Source organism: Larimichthys crocea, chromosome VI, assembly GCF_000972845.2.
Source record: "Larimichthys crocea isolate SSNF chromosome VI, L_crocea_2.0, whole genome shotgun sequence".
NCBI lineage: Eukaryota > Metazoa > Chordata > Actinopteri > Sciaenidae > Larimichthys > Larimichthys crocea.
Window position 1 is genome coordinate 18,629,176 of NC_040016.1, and position 14,658 is coordinate 18,643,833.

The 14,658-nt window shown below is 43.2% G+C and overlaps 1 protein-coding gene across 1 annotated transcript; it reads right to left on the minus strand.

The window, feature by feature from the left end:
• Positions 1-2,204: 2,204 nt before the first annotated feature.
• LOC104931833 (leucine-rich repeat neuronal protein 2) lies at positions 2,205-10,868 on the minus strand. The gene is made up of 2 exons (XM_019256328.2): positions 10,544-10,868; positions 2,205-5,503 (listed from the first exon to the last, which is right to left on the minus strand). Exon 2 carries the CDS (start codon positions 5,255-5,257, stop codon positions 2,894-2,896), a length of 2,364 nt encoding a protein of 787 aa, XP_019111873.2. The 5' UTR covers positions 5,258-5,503; positions 10,544-10,868; the 3' UTR covers positions 2,205-2,893.
• Positions 10,869-14,658: the final 3,790 nt, after the last annotated feature.

Here is a 14,658-nt window from a genome sequence, read left to right on the forward strand (position 1 = left end):
CACTTGCTACTAGTGATAGTAAAGAATGACATGTTGTTAGTTTAAAGAAAAATAACAACATCAAATCTAAATATGGTATACATATAGATCATTGTATGTATATACAGTATTGTGTTGCCTTATTGAAGAAAATGTATTATGTTTTGTGTGAATAAATACAAAGTCTAACTACTCACGACTCACCTTATATTTAGTCAACCACATGTAATAAGGTATATTCAGATATATGATGAGCGTGTATTCATTTATTTGATCATTGGAAATCAGATTTTTGTGTTTCTTTTTGTTTATAAATGAAAATATACTGCAGTGCTTATTATATATGATGTGTGAACCAGTGGTGTAATAGCGATTTGGAAAACTGAAATACATACAACACATTTATTAGATCTCATTTACTGAGTAGCACTGAATGTTTGTTTACAAGAAAACTCCACAGTGCGCCTTTACTGTAAGTAGGAGTAACTACCACATTGTAAAAATACCTCCATTACAGGTAAAAGTTTAGCATTTAGAATGTTATTAAAGCAAAAGAACAGAAGTGTTATCATCTGTAATATTTATAAAACTCGTGTAAAAACTTAATTTGTAACTTCAGCTATTGAATAAATGTAGAAAAGTAAAAGTACGTAATTCAAACTGAAGTGTAGTCGAGCAAGTATTGTAGGATTTAGTGCCATCTAACTGTGTAGTTGCGGATTGCAACCCTCTCCACTCGCCCTCAAACGTGGAGCTATCGTTTGGTTTGTCTGTTCCGGGCTGCTGTAGAAACGTGGAGGTGCAACAAATAGTGTACTCCCTAGAAAAGGCCACAGGTCCTTGGTGTAGTTGTAGATATATAAGACTCATTATAAGGTAACAAAGATATAATTTGACCCATTGAAGAATCAATGAAGTCAATCTTCTTAGTTACTTTCTGTCTCTTCTTCTATGAGTCTCTCAACTAGCAACAATCTCAATGTTGCAGTGCCACCCAGTGGAATGGTGGACAAGCATTCAGTAACCTCAATTAAAAGCATGATCAGGTGCCTACCAACACTATACATGTTAACCTGTCTTAGCTCAGCTAGAAGTCTTTAAGGTAATTGGGTACAGTTTCTTGGTCTGCCTTGCAAACCCTGAGACCTTTTCAAACTAAGTCTCGGCCTCATTAACTGTCGGCTTCTCTACAAATGGCTCATCTGCTGGCGCATCTATTTCCTTCACATGGTGGACATAGTTTGCTCTCTGAGTTTTCACATGCGCACTTGTCTGCTGCACCCAATGACAGTATAAAGGTTGCACCCCACCACCCACACTTCTGACTAACCTCAGTGTCACTGCTGTGCATTTAATACACTCAGTCACAACAGAAGGGATCTCTTCACCTCCAGCATGGAAAGGAGGAATGTAAGTATTAAACTGACTCTATAATGTGAACCTATCCCTTTACCCTGTGCTCATTTCCATGTTTTATCCAGCAGGGAACCCACTGCTTCTTGTGTTTACTGTGTTTTGGAGAAATTGCTGGAATCAAAGGTCAGTGGTGAGGTCAGGAGGGAGGAAAGTGTTCAGGAGCCTCTGATGTCTTATGATGTATTATTTATTGGTGCTTGGCCCAAGGAGAATTAGAGACACTCTCAAAGTTCATCAGAAGTGCCTGAGTCGATCTCACATTCTGCCCAACTCATGCTGGTGGATCGACTTTAAACCCCAAGATAACAGCACAAATACTACACGCCCAGAATTAGTCACAGAAAATGTCTTTACTCATGGAGGTGTTATTGTCAGCATATTCTAGTCTGGAGACACAGATGTCTGTTTATGCAGATTGGACCGTCAACTGCAAGCTATCTATTATGTCTATGAAGGCAGTAACAGGTCTCTTCGACCCTGGTCACCACAGTTGAGATAGACTGGCACCTACTGTTTCAAAGCCAAACAACTAATACTGTCGAGGACCTCAAGGCCCACATGTGAGCTTGTGTAACCTAAGGATGGAAAGTTACATAACACTGAGTAGGTGTCAGATGTTCAGAGATGTTATTATATCTATTCCTACTGTGGAATAATGGCAACTGCATACAGATAAGTAAGGAGTTGTATCTGTAAATGAAGCCCTAATGTGTGACTTTATGTAGAGAGTTTAGTTTAACACCACTGTTTATTGATTTGACAATCTAATGATGACCCGTGGTAAGAAAGCAGACAAAAACGGTAAAAAATGTGTAAATTAAAAAGATTTTTTATTGTATAATAGTTCAAAATAGAATTTAACACAATCACTTTTAGATCACTTTTATACTGAAAGAGGGTGTTAGGCAGGGGATCTGGATGAGTAAAACTATATGTACTGCAAGATGGACAACCCAGTCCAAGGTACTGAAAGCTAAGCAAAAAAAGGTTGTTTACATCAATGCAGGAGTTTTCATTCAGCATCAGTCTCAGAGATTCAGCTGCTTGGAGAAAATATGGTTCAGTCTGTGGAACACGTAGAGAGGAACATGACAAATACCCTGGGGGTCTGAGCTGCTCTCTTCTGTAAATATCAGTCCCTGGACTGAATCTGGTTCTCTTTAGTTTCAGTCCAGCGGTCATCGGCAGGTCAGACTCATTTGCTTCTCCTGTGTTCACCCACTGTGCTGCAGGAGCATGATTGTCCAGTTTTATTTCCCTGGTTAGGGTTTAGGCATTCTTTACAATACATCTTAACACGGAAACAATGTCAATATACTTTATACGGTATATAAAATAAATACAAATCTCTTTCTACACTGCTGCTCCGATCTATCACTCCTCTCTTCTAGCTGTGATTCACAAAGTATATATTCGACATGTGTGTGTGTGAGTGTGTGTGTTTGTGTTGTGTCAGTGTTTTTTTCTGGATTTTTCTGATGTACACAAACTAATTATCTCAGCAGTCCTGATGTGATAGCAGTTTCTCACTCTGCTTCGGCTGATGTTCGTTGTTCCTTTCTGTCATTTGATTGATGATCAGAGCCTTGGGACTTTTGATTTCCTGGTGGTGGGTGCAGTCGTGTTTTCCTGCTTCCTTGCTGGGTTCAGTGTCCCAACCCTGGCTTGCCAACAGCAGCAATATGAGTGCCAGGAGCAGAAGTGTGATCGCGGTGGAGGTCAGCTCTGGGCTCAGTTGCAGGCTGGGCTGAGGATCCGGGACATCATTTGTCTTGAATGAAACACACTGAGTCTTTCTGGTCTCTCTTGATCTCCTGCTGGCATGCTTAGCACCCTCACTGATCCCTAAATGTAGACACACTCGGTAAAATGTCTCCGCCTGCAGGTGGGTCAGGTTGAAGCTCTGTGTTCCAGCCAGGATGCGTGTGGTATATGTGGGCGTGTGTGCGTTTGAGTATATGGCTTGCCAGGATAGACGAGTTGATGGCAGGTTGCGCCCGTTCTGCCATGACAGGATAGCATAGTGTTGCCCGACCTCCCGCACCTCCAAGGTGGCATCCTTTCTGAATAATGTATACCCCTTTATGTCAGCAGCCACCCCCCTCTTTCTTTTCTTTTGTCTGCTATGCACACCCACAGTAACACTACGTGTATCTGCTCCCAGCGCATTCTCAGCTACACAGGTATATAACCCTGCCTCGCTGGTGGTGACCTTGTTCATCTCCAGAGTGCCCTCAGGCAGTAGACGATAGTGTTTGTGAGGGTTACAGGGAGTATTATCTTGAGCCTGGCTGGGAGAGACGCTGGAGGCAGATGTGTGGTTGAATCCCTCTGAGGCTGTCGGGCTGTGGCAGGGTGCAGGAGCTGGTAAACCTTCGGATGCATGGCTCGGTGCAGGACCAAGTCTCAGCCCAGTCGGAGTCACCCAGTACAGTTCAGGCTGCGGATCTGCAAGAGCTCGGCAGTGCAAGATCAGTTTTCCTCCTTCTCTTACCCCAACATAGGAGGGGAGTGAACTGGTAGGGATCATTGGGAGGCATGAGGCTGACATCTCCCTGGAGGACACCTCTCTCACCCTGCGAGCTCTCAGTTCTGGGGGTTCAGAGCACAGCGTGGCCTGGGGTTGGATGAAACGCACCTTCCGAGCTGTTCTGGTGTCTGTCTGCGTGTCTTCGAAGTGAAGGTGAGAGGCCTCCTCGGCAGCCCAGTGAAACAGGCAGTCGCATCGCAGTGGGTTGGAGTGTAAGCTGACCTCCTGAAGGCTCGGCAGGGAGAGCATGATGTGCTGGTGCAGAGCACTCAGCGAGTTGGAGTTGAGCATTAGACTCTCCAGCCTGCTCAGCTGGAGGAAAGCCTGCGGGTGGATGTAGGACAGTCGCGGGTTGTTGGTGATCTCAAGCTTGGTGAGCTCTGGAAGGTTCTCCAGGGCAGCTTTCTCAATGGACACCAGCTCCTCCATGTTGTTCAGGCCGAGCTCCTTCAGGTGGATCATGTCTCGGAAGTCTCCTGTCTCGATCAGTTTGATGCGGTTCTTGTTGAGGTCGAGGAACTTCAGCCCTGGTACTCTACTCAGGGCCTGAGTGGGGACCTTTGTCAGCAGGTTATCATAGAAGGAGAGGCTCTCCAGGCCCTCCAGTCCTTCCAGCGCTTTTTCAGCCAAGCTTCTCAGACCCATACCACCAAGGACAAGACTCCGGAGGGATTTCAGGGCCAGAAAGCCACGCTCAGGCAGGGCCTCCACAGGGTTTCCTCCAAGCATGAGAACTTCCAAACGAGGCAAAGCCCTGAACCACCGGGGGTCAACAGTGGTGAGTCTGTTGTTGTTGATATGCAGACGCAGTAGGGAGTTCAGACCGGTGAAGGCTCCGGGTGCTATTGAGTGTAAGTTGTTGTGGCTGAGAAAGAGCTCCTGCAAAATTGGCAACGAGGAGAAGGCGGCATCGGGGAGGCGACTGAGTTGATTTTCCTCCAGGTGCAGAGACAGCAGAGAGGGCAGGGAGGAGCTCTGAGTTATCGTTCTGACGTGGCTGAAGCGATTCTGGGAAAGGTCAAGGTCGGTGAGGTTGGGGAGCCTGTGCAGCACTACAGTGTCGAGCTCAGAGAGAAGGTTACTCTGTAGGCGCAGGGTGTGCGTGTTTGTGGGTATTGGTAAAGGGAGCTTGGTCAACAGGAGGTCGTTGCAGTCCACAGTGGGAGCTTCATGGTACACAGAATCAGGGGAGAACCATGGCTTGATCTGACACACACACCGTGAGGGGCAGGAGACATGCCATGGTAGTGCGTGAGGCAGCGAGCCCACTACACCGGGCACACATACCCCAACAAACACGCATGTCTGTAGAAACACTAAAGCAGGCCTCATAATCCTCACAGGTCACAGGAGCCGATTAAGACAATGTGGGATGAATCATTCGGACGAGAAATGTATGTGTCAGTGTGTATGTAAAAGCTAAGCCAGATGGTCGAGTGTCAGCGTGTTTCTATATGTAACTTTGATTGCTGTAGCACAACAGGGGCTGGTAGCTCGATCACAGACGTTGTTGTCACACCATCAATTTCATTTCCTGGACACAGGTGGAGGACTCATGGCTCGCAGCGTGGCGGCTCACTGTTTTGTCAGAGACATAAGAAGAGAAAGGAAGAGAAAAATTACATAAATCTATAAAAACGAACATCTCTTTTTAAGCTCCACATATCAAATCCCACTCCCAACTCGACATCTATGTGGACAGCAAACCCAGTAGATGCCTTTGCAAGGTCACATGGAGTTTTCAAGGATGTGTTATGACTCATAAAAACAGAAATGCTCTGCAGCCAAACAGAGCAAAGGGAGAGGTGAGGAAGAGTGGATGGATGAGCATGGAGAGACAACAAATCAAGGTTGGTGTTTTTACAAAAGGAGGTCTGAGCTGTAGTAGCACATATCGACGAGGACGGTGTAATTCAGAGACAAAGACAATCACGGTACAAGGAGAGAGAAAATATGAGAAGGAAGTGTGAAAAACAGCGCTCTGCTTGCGATGACTGTTTCTCTCATCCTACGGGGAAATATGTAAATATGCAGGAGTGATGAAATCGTGTAGCACGTAAATATTTCATACCAGCACTTCACATTCAGTGCCCGTTAGAACGTAGCGTCCTACAAATTGTATTTATTATGTGACATTAACGTTAAAAAGACCCCAAGGATCTTTTATATTATCAGCCTTACTGTGCTCGAGGGTATAATGGAAGACTGCATGAATATAGCTACACACACACACACACACACACCTTGCAACACATGGAAACACAGCAGTTACATCAGTATTTACATTTACATCATTTAGCAAACTCTTGTCCCGAGTGACTGACAGTACTGCTCAGTGTTCATGGTGCACCCATCACATTAATGGATCGTAGACATTTGGCAGCAGTGGGATCATCCCGGTAATTCGCTGACTATAAATGCACAACATTTTATGTGCCGGGCTATCAGGGCATCAGCCTGTTCTCGACAGCAGGTTTTAATTGACGTAGCTGCTAAGTATGACTGACAAAAGGTTATATGTTGGTATATCATTCAACAGCTATTATTTGTTTCATTAAACCTGCACATGCATTGGTCTTTTGGCCACTTGAGGGCAGCACGACGAGCTATAAACACAACATTGACATATTGTGAAATTCGTTAAGGCAAACTAAAAGAATGTAAGTCCAATATTTCCAGCTCCTGAGAAATATATCTGCTGCTATGTTTAGTCACCGGTCGCCAAGTTGGTGAGCAGGTAGCATTCAGAGGGGGTTTTAGAGGTCGTCACCGAAAACAGCTGTCCTCAGCAGTTAAAGACTGCTCCATTAAGATCAGTGAGAGTGAATCAAAACATTAATTAATTAATTAGGGGCTGGAAAAAAAAAAAACAATGAGCTGAAACGTGCTGCAGGGCTCTGCAGAGCTGAGAGCTGCAGTGTCTCTATAGGTTTGAAACCTTTCGCATTACACGCCGTCGTTTGATTAACTGTTTATGTAATAATATTAATTATAGAAGCTTGAAGGATATGCACCTGTAACATTAATAACACATCTGCACTTACAGAACTGCATAAACGCTAAAACTATCCTTTAATACCTCAGTGTCCCGTGTGCATGATCTTTATGTGATTGTCATGTTTGAAATATTAGTTTTTCTGTACACAGAGAAAATTTACAGTACAAATCCATCACAGATGGGCTGTAACTCTGAGAAGCTTCAACAACAGCAGCTGGCTAACAACACATTATAATACTCATTTTGTCTTCCATATGATTCTTTCCGTCAAGCTGATATGAAAAACAGTATTTTGCGGGACACACACACACACACACAAGAACTGTATTTTGTCGTATTGGTATTACACACATGCTGTGAAGCCATGCAAGGCTTACTGTGTAGTTGCCATGGAAACAAATCTCCCAGTCTCACTCTGTCTCTGTGTTTTGAGATTTACTTAGGAATTTTGTTTTCCAATCCGAACACAGATGTATCAACGCTGGACTGGACTGAGGAAACATGCATACTGATCGCATGTCTGCGAATCTGTCCATCGACCGTGATGCAGTTCTGTAAATAAAGTTGCCGTTAGATGAACTTTTAACCTTTCCTGTCCCTCGCAGGAAACTCCTTCCTGTCCGAACACCTGGTGTGATTAAAAAAAACCACATCTGGTCTGCAGTGTACAGTATGCAGGATGATGAAAATGTGGAGATATGCTGGCCATGTTTTCTCCACAAACAGGAAGGAGGGAAAGATTCGATTCAGTGCTGTTTTTGAAATGAGATATTAGCATTTAACACTGTGTATTTTAATTGTGTGAACAGCCCAACGTGAGCACTTTGCGTGTGATTTAGGAGCTGTAACAGTATTAACAGCCACTCACTTTCATCTACACTCTCTCATCTTTTCAGATGCAACCTGCCCAATAATGGATTCATTATTTAAATTTGATATCCCACGTCTTAGTCATTTGCTCCCCCAAAAAAAGCTCCCAATGTTTTGAGGGTAGTTTCAGGAAAATTTGTGCTGATGTGTGTATACTCAAAGGACTTGTGCTGCCTTGTAATTCGAACTATTCACAAAAGGATTGTAAAACAGATCTGTATGACTCAGCTTCTTTCATAACTCCCAACTCGCCATAATCCCATGGATAATAGAGTTTTTTTGCTCATAGTGGCCATTATTACACCCCTCTTTCTTCTGACTCGTATTTCTTTGAAAGTATGTATGACTGCATAGATAGTAGCTCACATATTATCCACAGCAATACCTCAGCCATACCAGGATGAGTAATAATAACAAAAAAAGATGAATCTGCACTGACCTTAATCCAAAAGTGATTCTCCGTGATACTAAACTATTGCATAAATATTCTAACTAGACGTAGTGACTGAATATAATTGTAAGGAGTTAAAAGCGAACTTTTACTAAAGGAAGATGCAGATGTCAGTCAGTCGCTGCTGTGTGGTGACACAAAAGTGGCCTGTAGCTCATGTTTCCGCTCATCTCGCAGCAGTCATGCAACCATAGACAGAGTAAAACATAGACGTAATATCTATACCCACAGGTTTATGAAGCTCAAAGGGTCCTGCCTCTGCCTCTTGCCTACAAATTAAAAAAATGGGCAAACCTGTGGAGCGTGGGTGGAGCAGAGGCGGGCTGAATAAAGCCTGGTTGCTCAAACAAGCCAACCTGTCAATCAATGTTTACAGATTTCCAGGACAAAACTTCCTCTGTTGTCCAACTCGCAACTTGATACACTGGAATGACAAAAGAAAGACACATTCCTGCTAATCTCTATAATAAGAAAAAGCTAAACTGTCGTCAGATGATTGCCGATACATTCTGAAGTCACACGAACTCTTGGGTACTCGCCTACAGATTCTGCATCAATATGTAGATATCTGCTACATTTCTTTGACACACCCTTCCTTCTGAAAATGGGAAGGAGAACTTTGAAAGAGTTCAATCACACGTTGGTTTTATTGATTCAGATACATGTACCAACATAGTCCATCGATTCTATGACGACCTTTAAAACAGTACTCCGTTGATTTAGCATTGTGTTCCTCTAACATTGTTTGAAATGATCAAAATTGATGCAGCAGAAACATTTATATTATCTTCTTTGTCAAAACCTGCTGCATACATTACCCAAAAAAACTGTTTGGTTTGAGATGTTATATATATTCTTTCTAATGGCACACCAACAGATTGTTTTTCTCGGACTAAAATTGCATCACTTGAGGATGCCTGATTTGTCAGACTTCACACAGTTCCTCCGGAGTCGCACGAGGCTTCATAATCACTTATGCAGGTGTGTATTTTAATCTAACGGATTGACAATACCAGACATTTGTGAATTTTTGTTCTGCATTGTTTGAGTTTCATATCATGCAGTGAAGGTTCCTGGATCAATACCTGAGATTTCTCTCACAAATTCTGAACATTATTCTCTCGTACAATGGATCTATTTCCCTCCCCATATCCACTCACACACCCAATATCTTAGGATATTGCCAAGCATCCATTAATACACACTATAGGCGTGTGAGAAGTGGAGCACCTGACTTCACTTCAATACACTTCAACTCAGAATCGAAGTTCCTGTCTGGTGCTTTAACGATTTGAGTGTAACAAACACTTTACAATCGCTGCGAGAGGGAAACAAACCAATGCAATGATTCTCTGAGGAGGTTTAAAAGCATTCAATAAAACCCTACACACACACACACACACTAACACACACACCAACATTCAAGAGAGAGAGACAAATCACCGTTAAGATTTAGAGAAAATCTGACATTTGATGTGCTATACAAATATAACTTGAGCCATGCACTTCTAATTTCATTTAGACAGTTAAGTGTGGGATGGTTGATTAGATGTGCTCTCTATCCTATAATGTGAAATCAGTGGATTAAAAGTTTTCCAAAACCTTTTGGAGGTGAAAAAACACAGGGATTAAAAGCCTGCGTTATTTCATGCCAGTCACACTGATGCTTCTGCAGAAGTTAGAGTCAGACATGTCTCTCCGTCGGCCCCATTTGACTTTGCTTTTTCCAATCTAATAGACAGAGAGAGAGACCCAGAGAGCTGGAGACTTAAGCTTTTAAGACCTACACTGGAATTATGGTCAGAGAGAGGAAATAGTAGAAGTACATGCTTGCATGAAATGGTTCATTGCATAAGGTTTGTTTGTGCTGTGCAGCTACGACACAGAGAGACACTGCAACAGGGCGGAATAGAGAGAGAGAGAGAGGGAGGATTCAGAGTGCAGGAAAGAGGGATGTATGGCAGAGACAGAGGAGCTGGATGCAGATCATAGTCATAATAATAAAAGCAAAGATACATTGCCCTGCGGCTGAATCTGTTCCATCATGCACAGAGACACACACATATAGAAAAACTTATGATCGCCCTCCCCACACCCTCTGCCAAAACCACCATGCTTCTCCATCTCTAACACACACACACACACACACACCTGCTACCAGCACCTTTGAATCAACACTGCCTCGACTCGGAGAGACTGTGTGCACGAGTGTCTGCATGTCTGCCGTGTGAGTGCTGTGACGTCCTGTGTTTGCTGTAGAAAAAATCAAACATATTTCAGATTTTTTTTTTCTTCTTACCGCAACAGAAGCACCAGCTACATCTCTTCCTGTCGTTTCTTCCTGTCTTCCCCCTCGCTTGTCAGTCTTTCCTTGCAGATGCTTCACGTGTCTGGATGTGTCTCGCCTTCTTCCTCTCAGTCACACGTTTGTGGGTCTCTTAAGATTCCTGAAATATCACTTCCCTAGCACTCTCCTCTCTGTCACTGGAGCTGAAGAGCAAATTGGCACAGACCGACTCTCTCTCTCTCTCTCTCTCTCTCTCTCTCTCTCTCTCTCTCTCCCCCTCCAGCTAAAATGGAGATGAGGTGTGTTCTGCAGCAGAGCTTTTGTCCCTCTCATCTCTCCTCCACTCTTTCTGTTGCCTTCCTCACTCTCTCTCTCTCCCTCTCTTCCTCTTTTCCTCATGTGTTAGTTACAGCGTGTTACTTTTATGGATGAGAAGTTTTCTTTAGCTCTCGGTGGCATTTTAGTTTCCTGCCATCGTCTGCAGATTAAAAAACCTGCTTGTAATGCTGGCTCATTGATAGGGGATGATGCAGGTTGCAGGGGAGACAGTTTGCATTCTGAAAGTCATTGTTTTTGTCTTTCAGTCTTCTTCACAGTATCTGTACGAGACGGATTGAATCCTTTCTCACCTCTTCATTAAACAGACTTGTTGAACGATTTCTGTTTCATTTGTTTTTCAAACCCTTAGTGTGAGCTTAAATCATTCCGTGAGCTTAGACAACTTCAGGTTTCAATAAGGTCTTAATGAGCTTCATTGTAATGGTACTCTGAGCTCAATAAAGCTCTTTATACACCTTACCCAAAGGATCAGCCTAAACGTCTGCATCAGTGAAATATAGAAAATAGCCAAGAGTAGAAACCGATAAAGTCATTTTCTCCCTCTCTCTCTGTACACACTATCACATACATAAAAGAGACAATAAGACACTAATGAAGCATTTTACTGTGAGGTTTTGGCTTCTGACGGTTTATTCTAACTCTCTGCTTGCTTATTCCTGATCAGCGTTTTCATATTCTCTCCTACAGCTCCTGTATAATATTAAATTGACAGGTGGTGACTACTGGTGGTAATTTATGTATGAAAGAACAATAATTTAGTCCAGTATGTGTGCAGAGAGGCTCTCAGACGTACTGCCGCATGCATATATTTTCAATAACATCACCATAGCTTTGTAGGGAATAACTTATGTCCTCACTTTGGTCATATATAAAAAATGACAAAGGCAATATAGTTAGACTGAACTGGAATGGAGATGTAACTCTACTCTGTGGATTGCTCCAGGCTGCATTGATACAGCAGTAACGTGATGAATAGCACGCACGCAGCACTGCGAGTGGAAACGAACGTGTAAAGTAAAAGATCTCAAGAGTCGCCATCATTATTACTCACTCAAGAGTCTGCACGTCATGCAAATGTCGTAAGGCAGGCGGAGATTGAAGTGGACGTTTGTGCAAAATACTGTAGCACCTGCAGTTAAAAAAAAGTGGTGCCCATGTGTGAGTGTTGAGAGTAAATGTAACTTGAAAACCTAAAGAAGACAAAGTCAAATGAGTGCAGTGAGATGTGATGATGTGGCGACATCATCACATCTGCTATAGACAATATTTATATATTAATAATTGATGTGAAATAATTATGCGTAATGTAAAAAGTGTCACTTGTGGCAACAAACCCACAGAGAATCATCACCAAACTTTCCAATCTTTCAGCTCATAATTTTGGTCCTCTGCTCCGTCACTTTGCTGCTTTGGTTCATATCGCTCTCATCGGCATTCAGCATGCGACAGCAAGCAAATGAGTCCATTAACTGCTCAGTATCAACTGCAGAGACAGAGTAACTAACTGGTCAACAGAGCTGCTGAAGAGTCATGTATTCCCCTCAGGAATTGGTGCTAAAAGTATATATAATATTGGACTTAACTTGCCATGGCTGTAGATGAATGATGATGCTGCTCTGTATTTGGAATGTTTCCTTGTTTTGCTGCCCTCAAGTGGCCCAAAAAAATCAGCTAATGCAGTTTTAAAGGTACTTCATTCTATCTCTTGCAACTGCTCCATCAAATCTGTCTGTTGATGTGAATCCTCGGATCAAAATTAAACACATTTCACTACGTCGACTCAACAAACTAAACCCGTCTCGTCGGTATTAACTCCTAAAGTTGTACACGAATGCAGGATATTACTGCTCAGTCCTGATGTGTGCAAAATATTCTCCCTGTAGAGACAACGGTATGATCAGGGCATGCATGTCTTCCTGCTGTTAGTGGATTTTGAGACTGCATTATGCTAAATCACATCTTTGGATCCACCAGATATGGATGCTAATGTCTATCTAGATATTCAACATGACATCCAGAGTCTTTACTGGGTCAAACGATGATGACAGCCGCCAGAAACTTGCACGAGGACATGCATTTTTTATTTTAGCATTAAGAGGGGTTATCGAACGAAGCGCTTGTTAAGACTGAAGAGAGCTGGATAGAAACACAGCCTCTGGTCGGTGATGAAAAATACACCAGCGCTCGTGTTGAATCATGCAGATTTTGTGCAATTCCTCCACAGCGTGAAGACAGAAGCTGTGAGTTAAAAACAAAAGAGTGTCCGAGTGAGCATGTTTGTGCGCTCGTGCGTGTGTCTGCGTGAAGAACAGTTGAGCTCAGTGTAACTACAGCAAAGCACTGTTTTTCTGTGATGTGTTGTTGCACTGCACACACTCCAGTAAATGGAGGGAATTGCATCCTTTGATGGCCTGTGACACCTTTGAGACGGTTCTGCTGCATGGTATTGGTATAAGATTCACCTTTTGGTTTTTTTTATGATAACTGACCTTTTGCTAATGGAATAGGAATTCTTTTCACTGTAGTTCACGCTCACTAGAAGTACTGGTGAGGGAAGATATGTGTGTAGTTGAGTGGGTGTGTGCTGACTGAAAATCAGGCAGAGTAGCTGTGAAAAAAAAGAAAACAGATAGAGGAGCTACTGCAGGATATGCTGTGAGATGAAAGAGCAAAAGAGACAGAGACTGAAACAAAAACAACAGAGAACTCAGATAACTTGTGCGACTATATTAATGTGTCTTAATTGTGCGTGGGTGTATACATGTGTACACCCGTGTGTGTGTGTGTGTGTGTGTGTCTGACTTGGCTCTCTAATGGCTTTCCCCTTCATTTACTTGATTCATTCAGGAGCCAACACACAAAAGCACACACACCCACATGCCCTGCTGACTGAAAGGCAGCAAGGATAAGTGGTAGCTTGCTGAAAGGAAGGGAGAGAGAGGAGGTCGCCATAGCAACATTGGGGGGGTTGTCGCTTTTATTGGAGAAAGAAAATCAGCTCTGCCTATCCTCTTATCTCTCTCCTCGCTCTCTTAATTCTTTCCCCGCGTCTCACCTAATATTTTTCTCTGTGTGTTAATTTTCGTTTGTCCATCAGCTGACGTCAACTGCCCTGGCCGTCCGTCCCTCCGCAAGAGACACGAGAATTCAAGTCACAACGTGGCCTCGAAAATACAGCATAATGCATGTGTGCATGCATGCATCTATGTGTGCATGTGTGAAGTAAAATCTTTGTGCTACACACACACACACCATGTGGCAAATATCTGACAGTGTGTTTACAGGTGAAAATAAACTCCCATATTTCATTCCCTGGTATTATTAATACATTAACTCTTTGTTTTCAGTGCGTCTGAACAGAAACAAACATGTCTGTGTGTCAAGCTTTGGTATGTGGCTCATTCCTCAGTGCACACACAGCTCAGTGCGAAAAAAGGAAATCTGCCATGTGATGCACGATAGCACAGAATGACTCTCTGCTAACAGGTTGCATGTGAAATGTTGAAAATGTGCTATGCCTAATGCGTGGCATAGCAATCTCTTTCCCCCTGTCGCTGCATTTGAATTCTGTTCACAGGTGGACTGTTCTCCAGCTGGACCTGGGAACGCTCAAGGACTGCAAGGACAACCCTCCCACATCACAGTCAAAATGTGTGAGCATGTGCACACAGAGAAACATGGTAGAGAGAGAAAATGATTGAGAATTTGCTGCCATGGTGACAAGCCCAGCAGTATCTAACGGCGATGGGTTGCCGAGGAGCCTGCCTTTTGTGGGAGGGAGGGGGGGT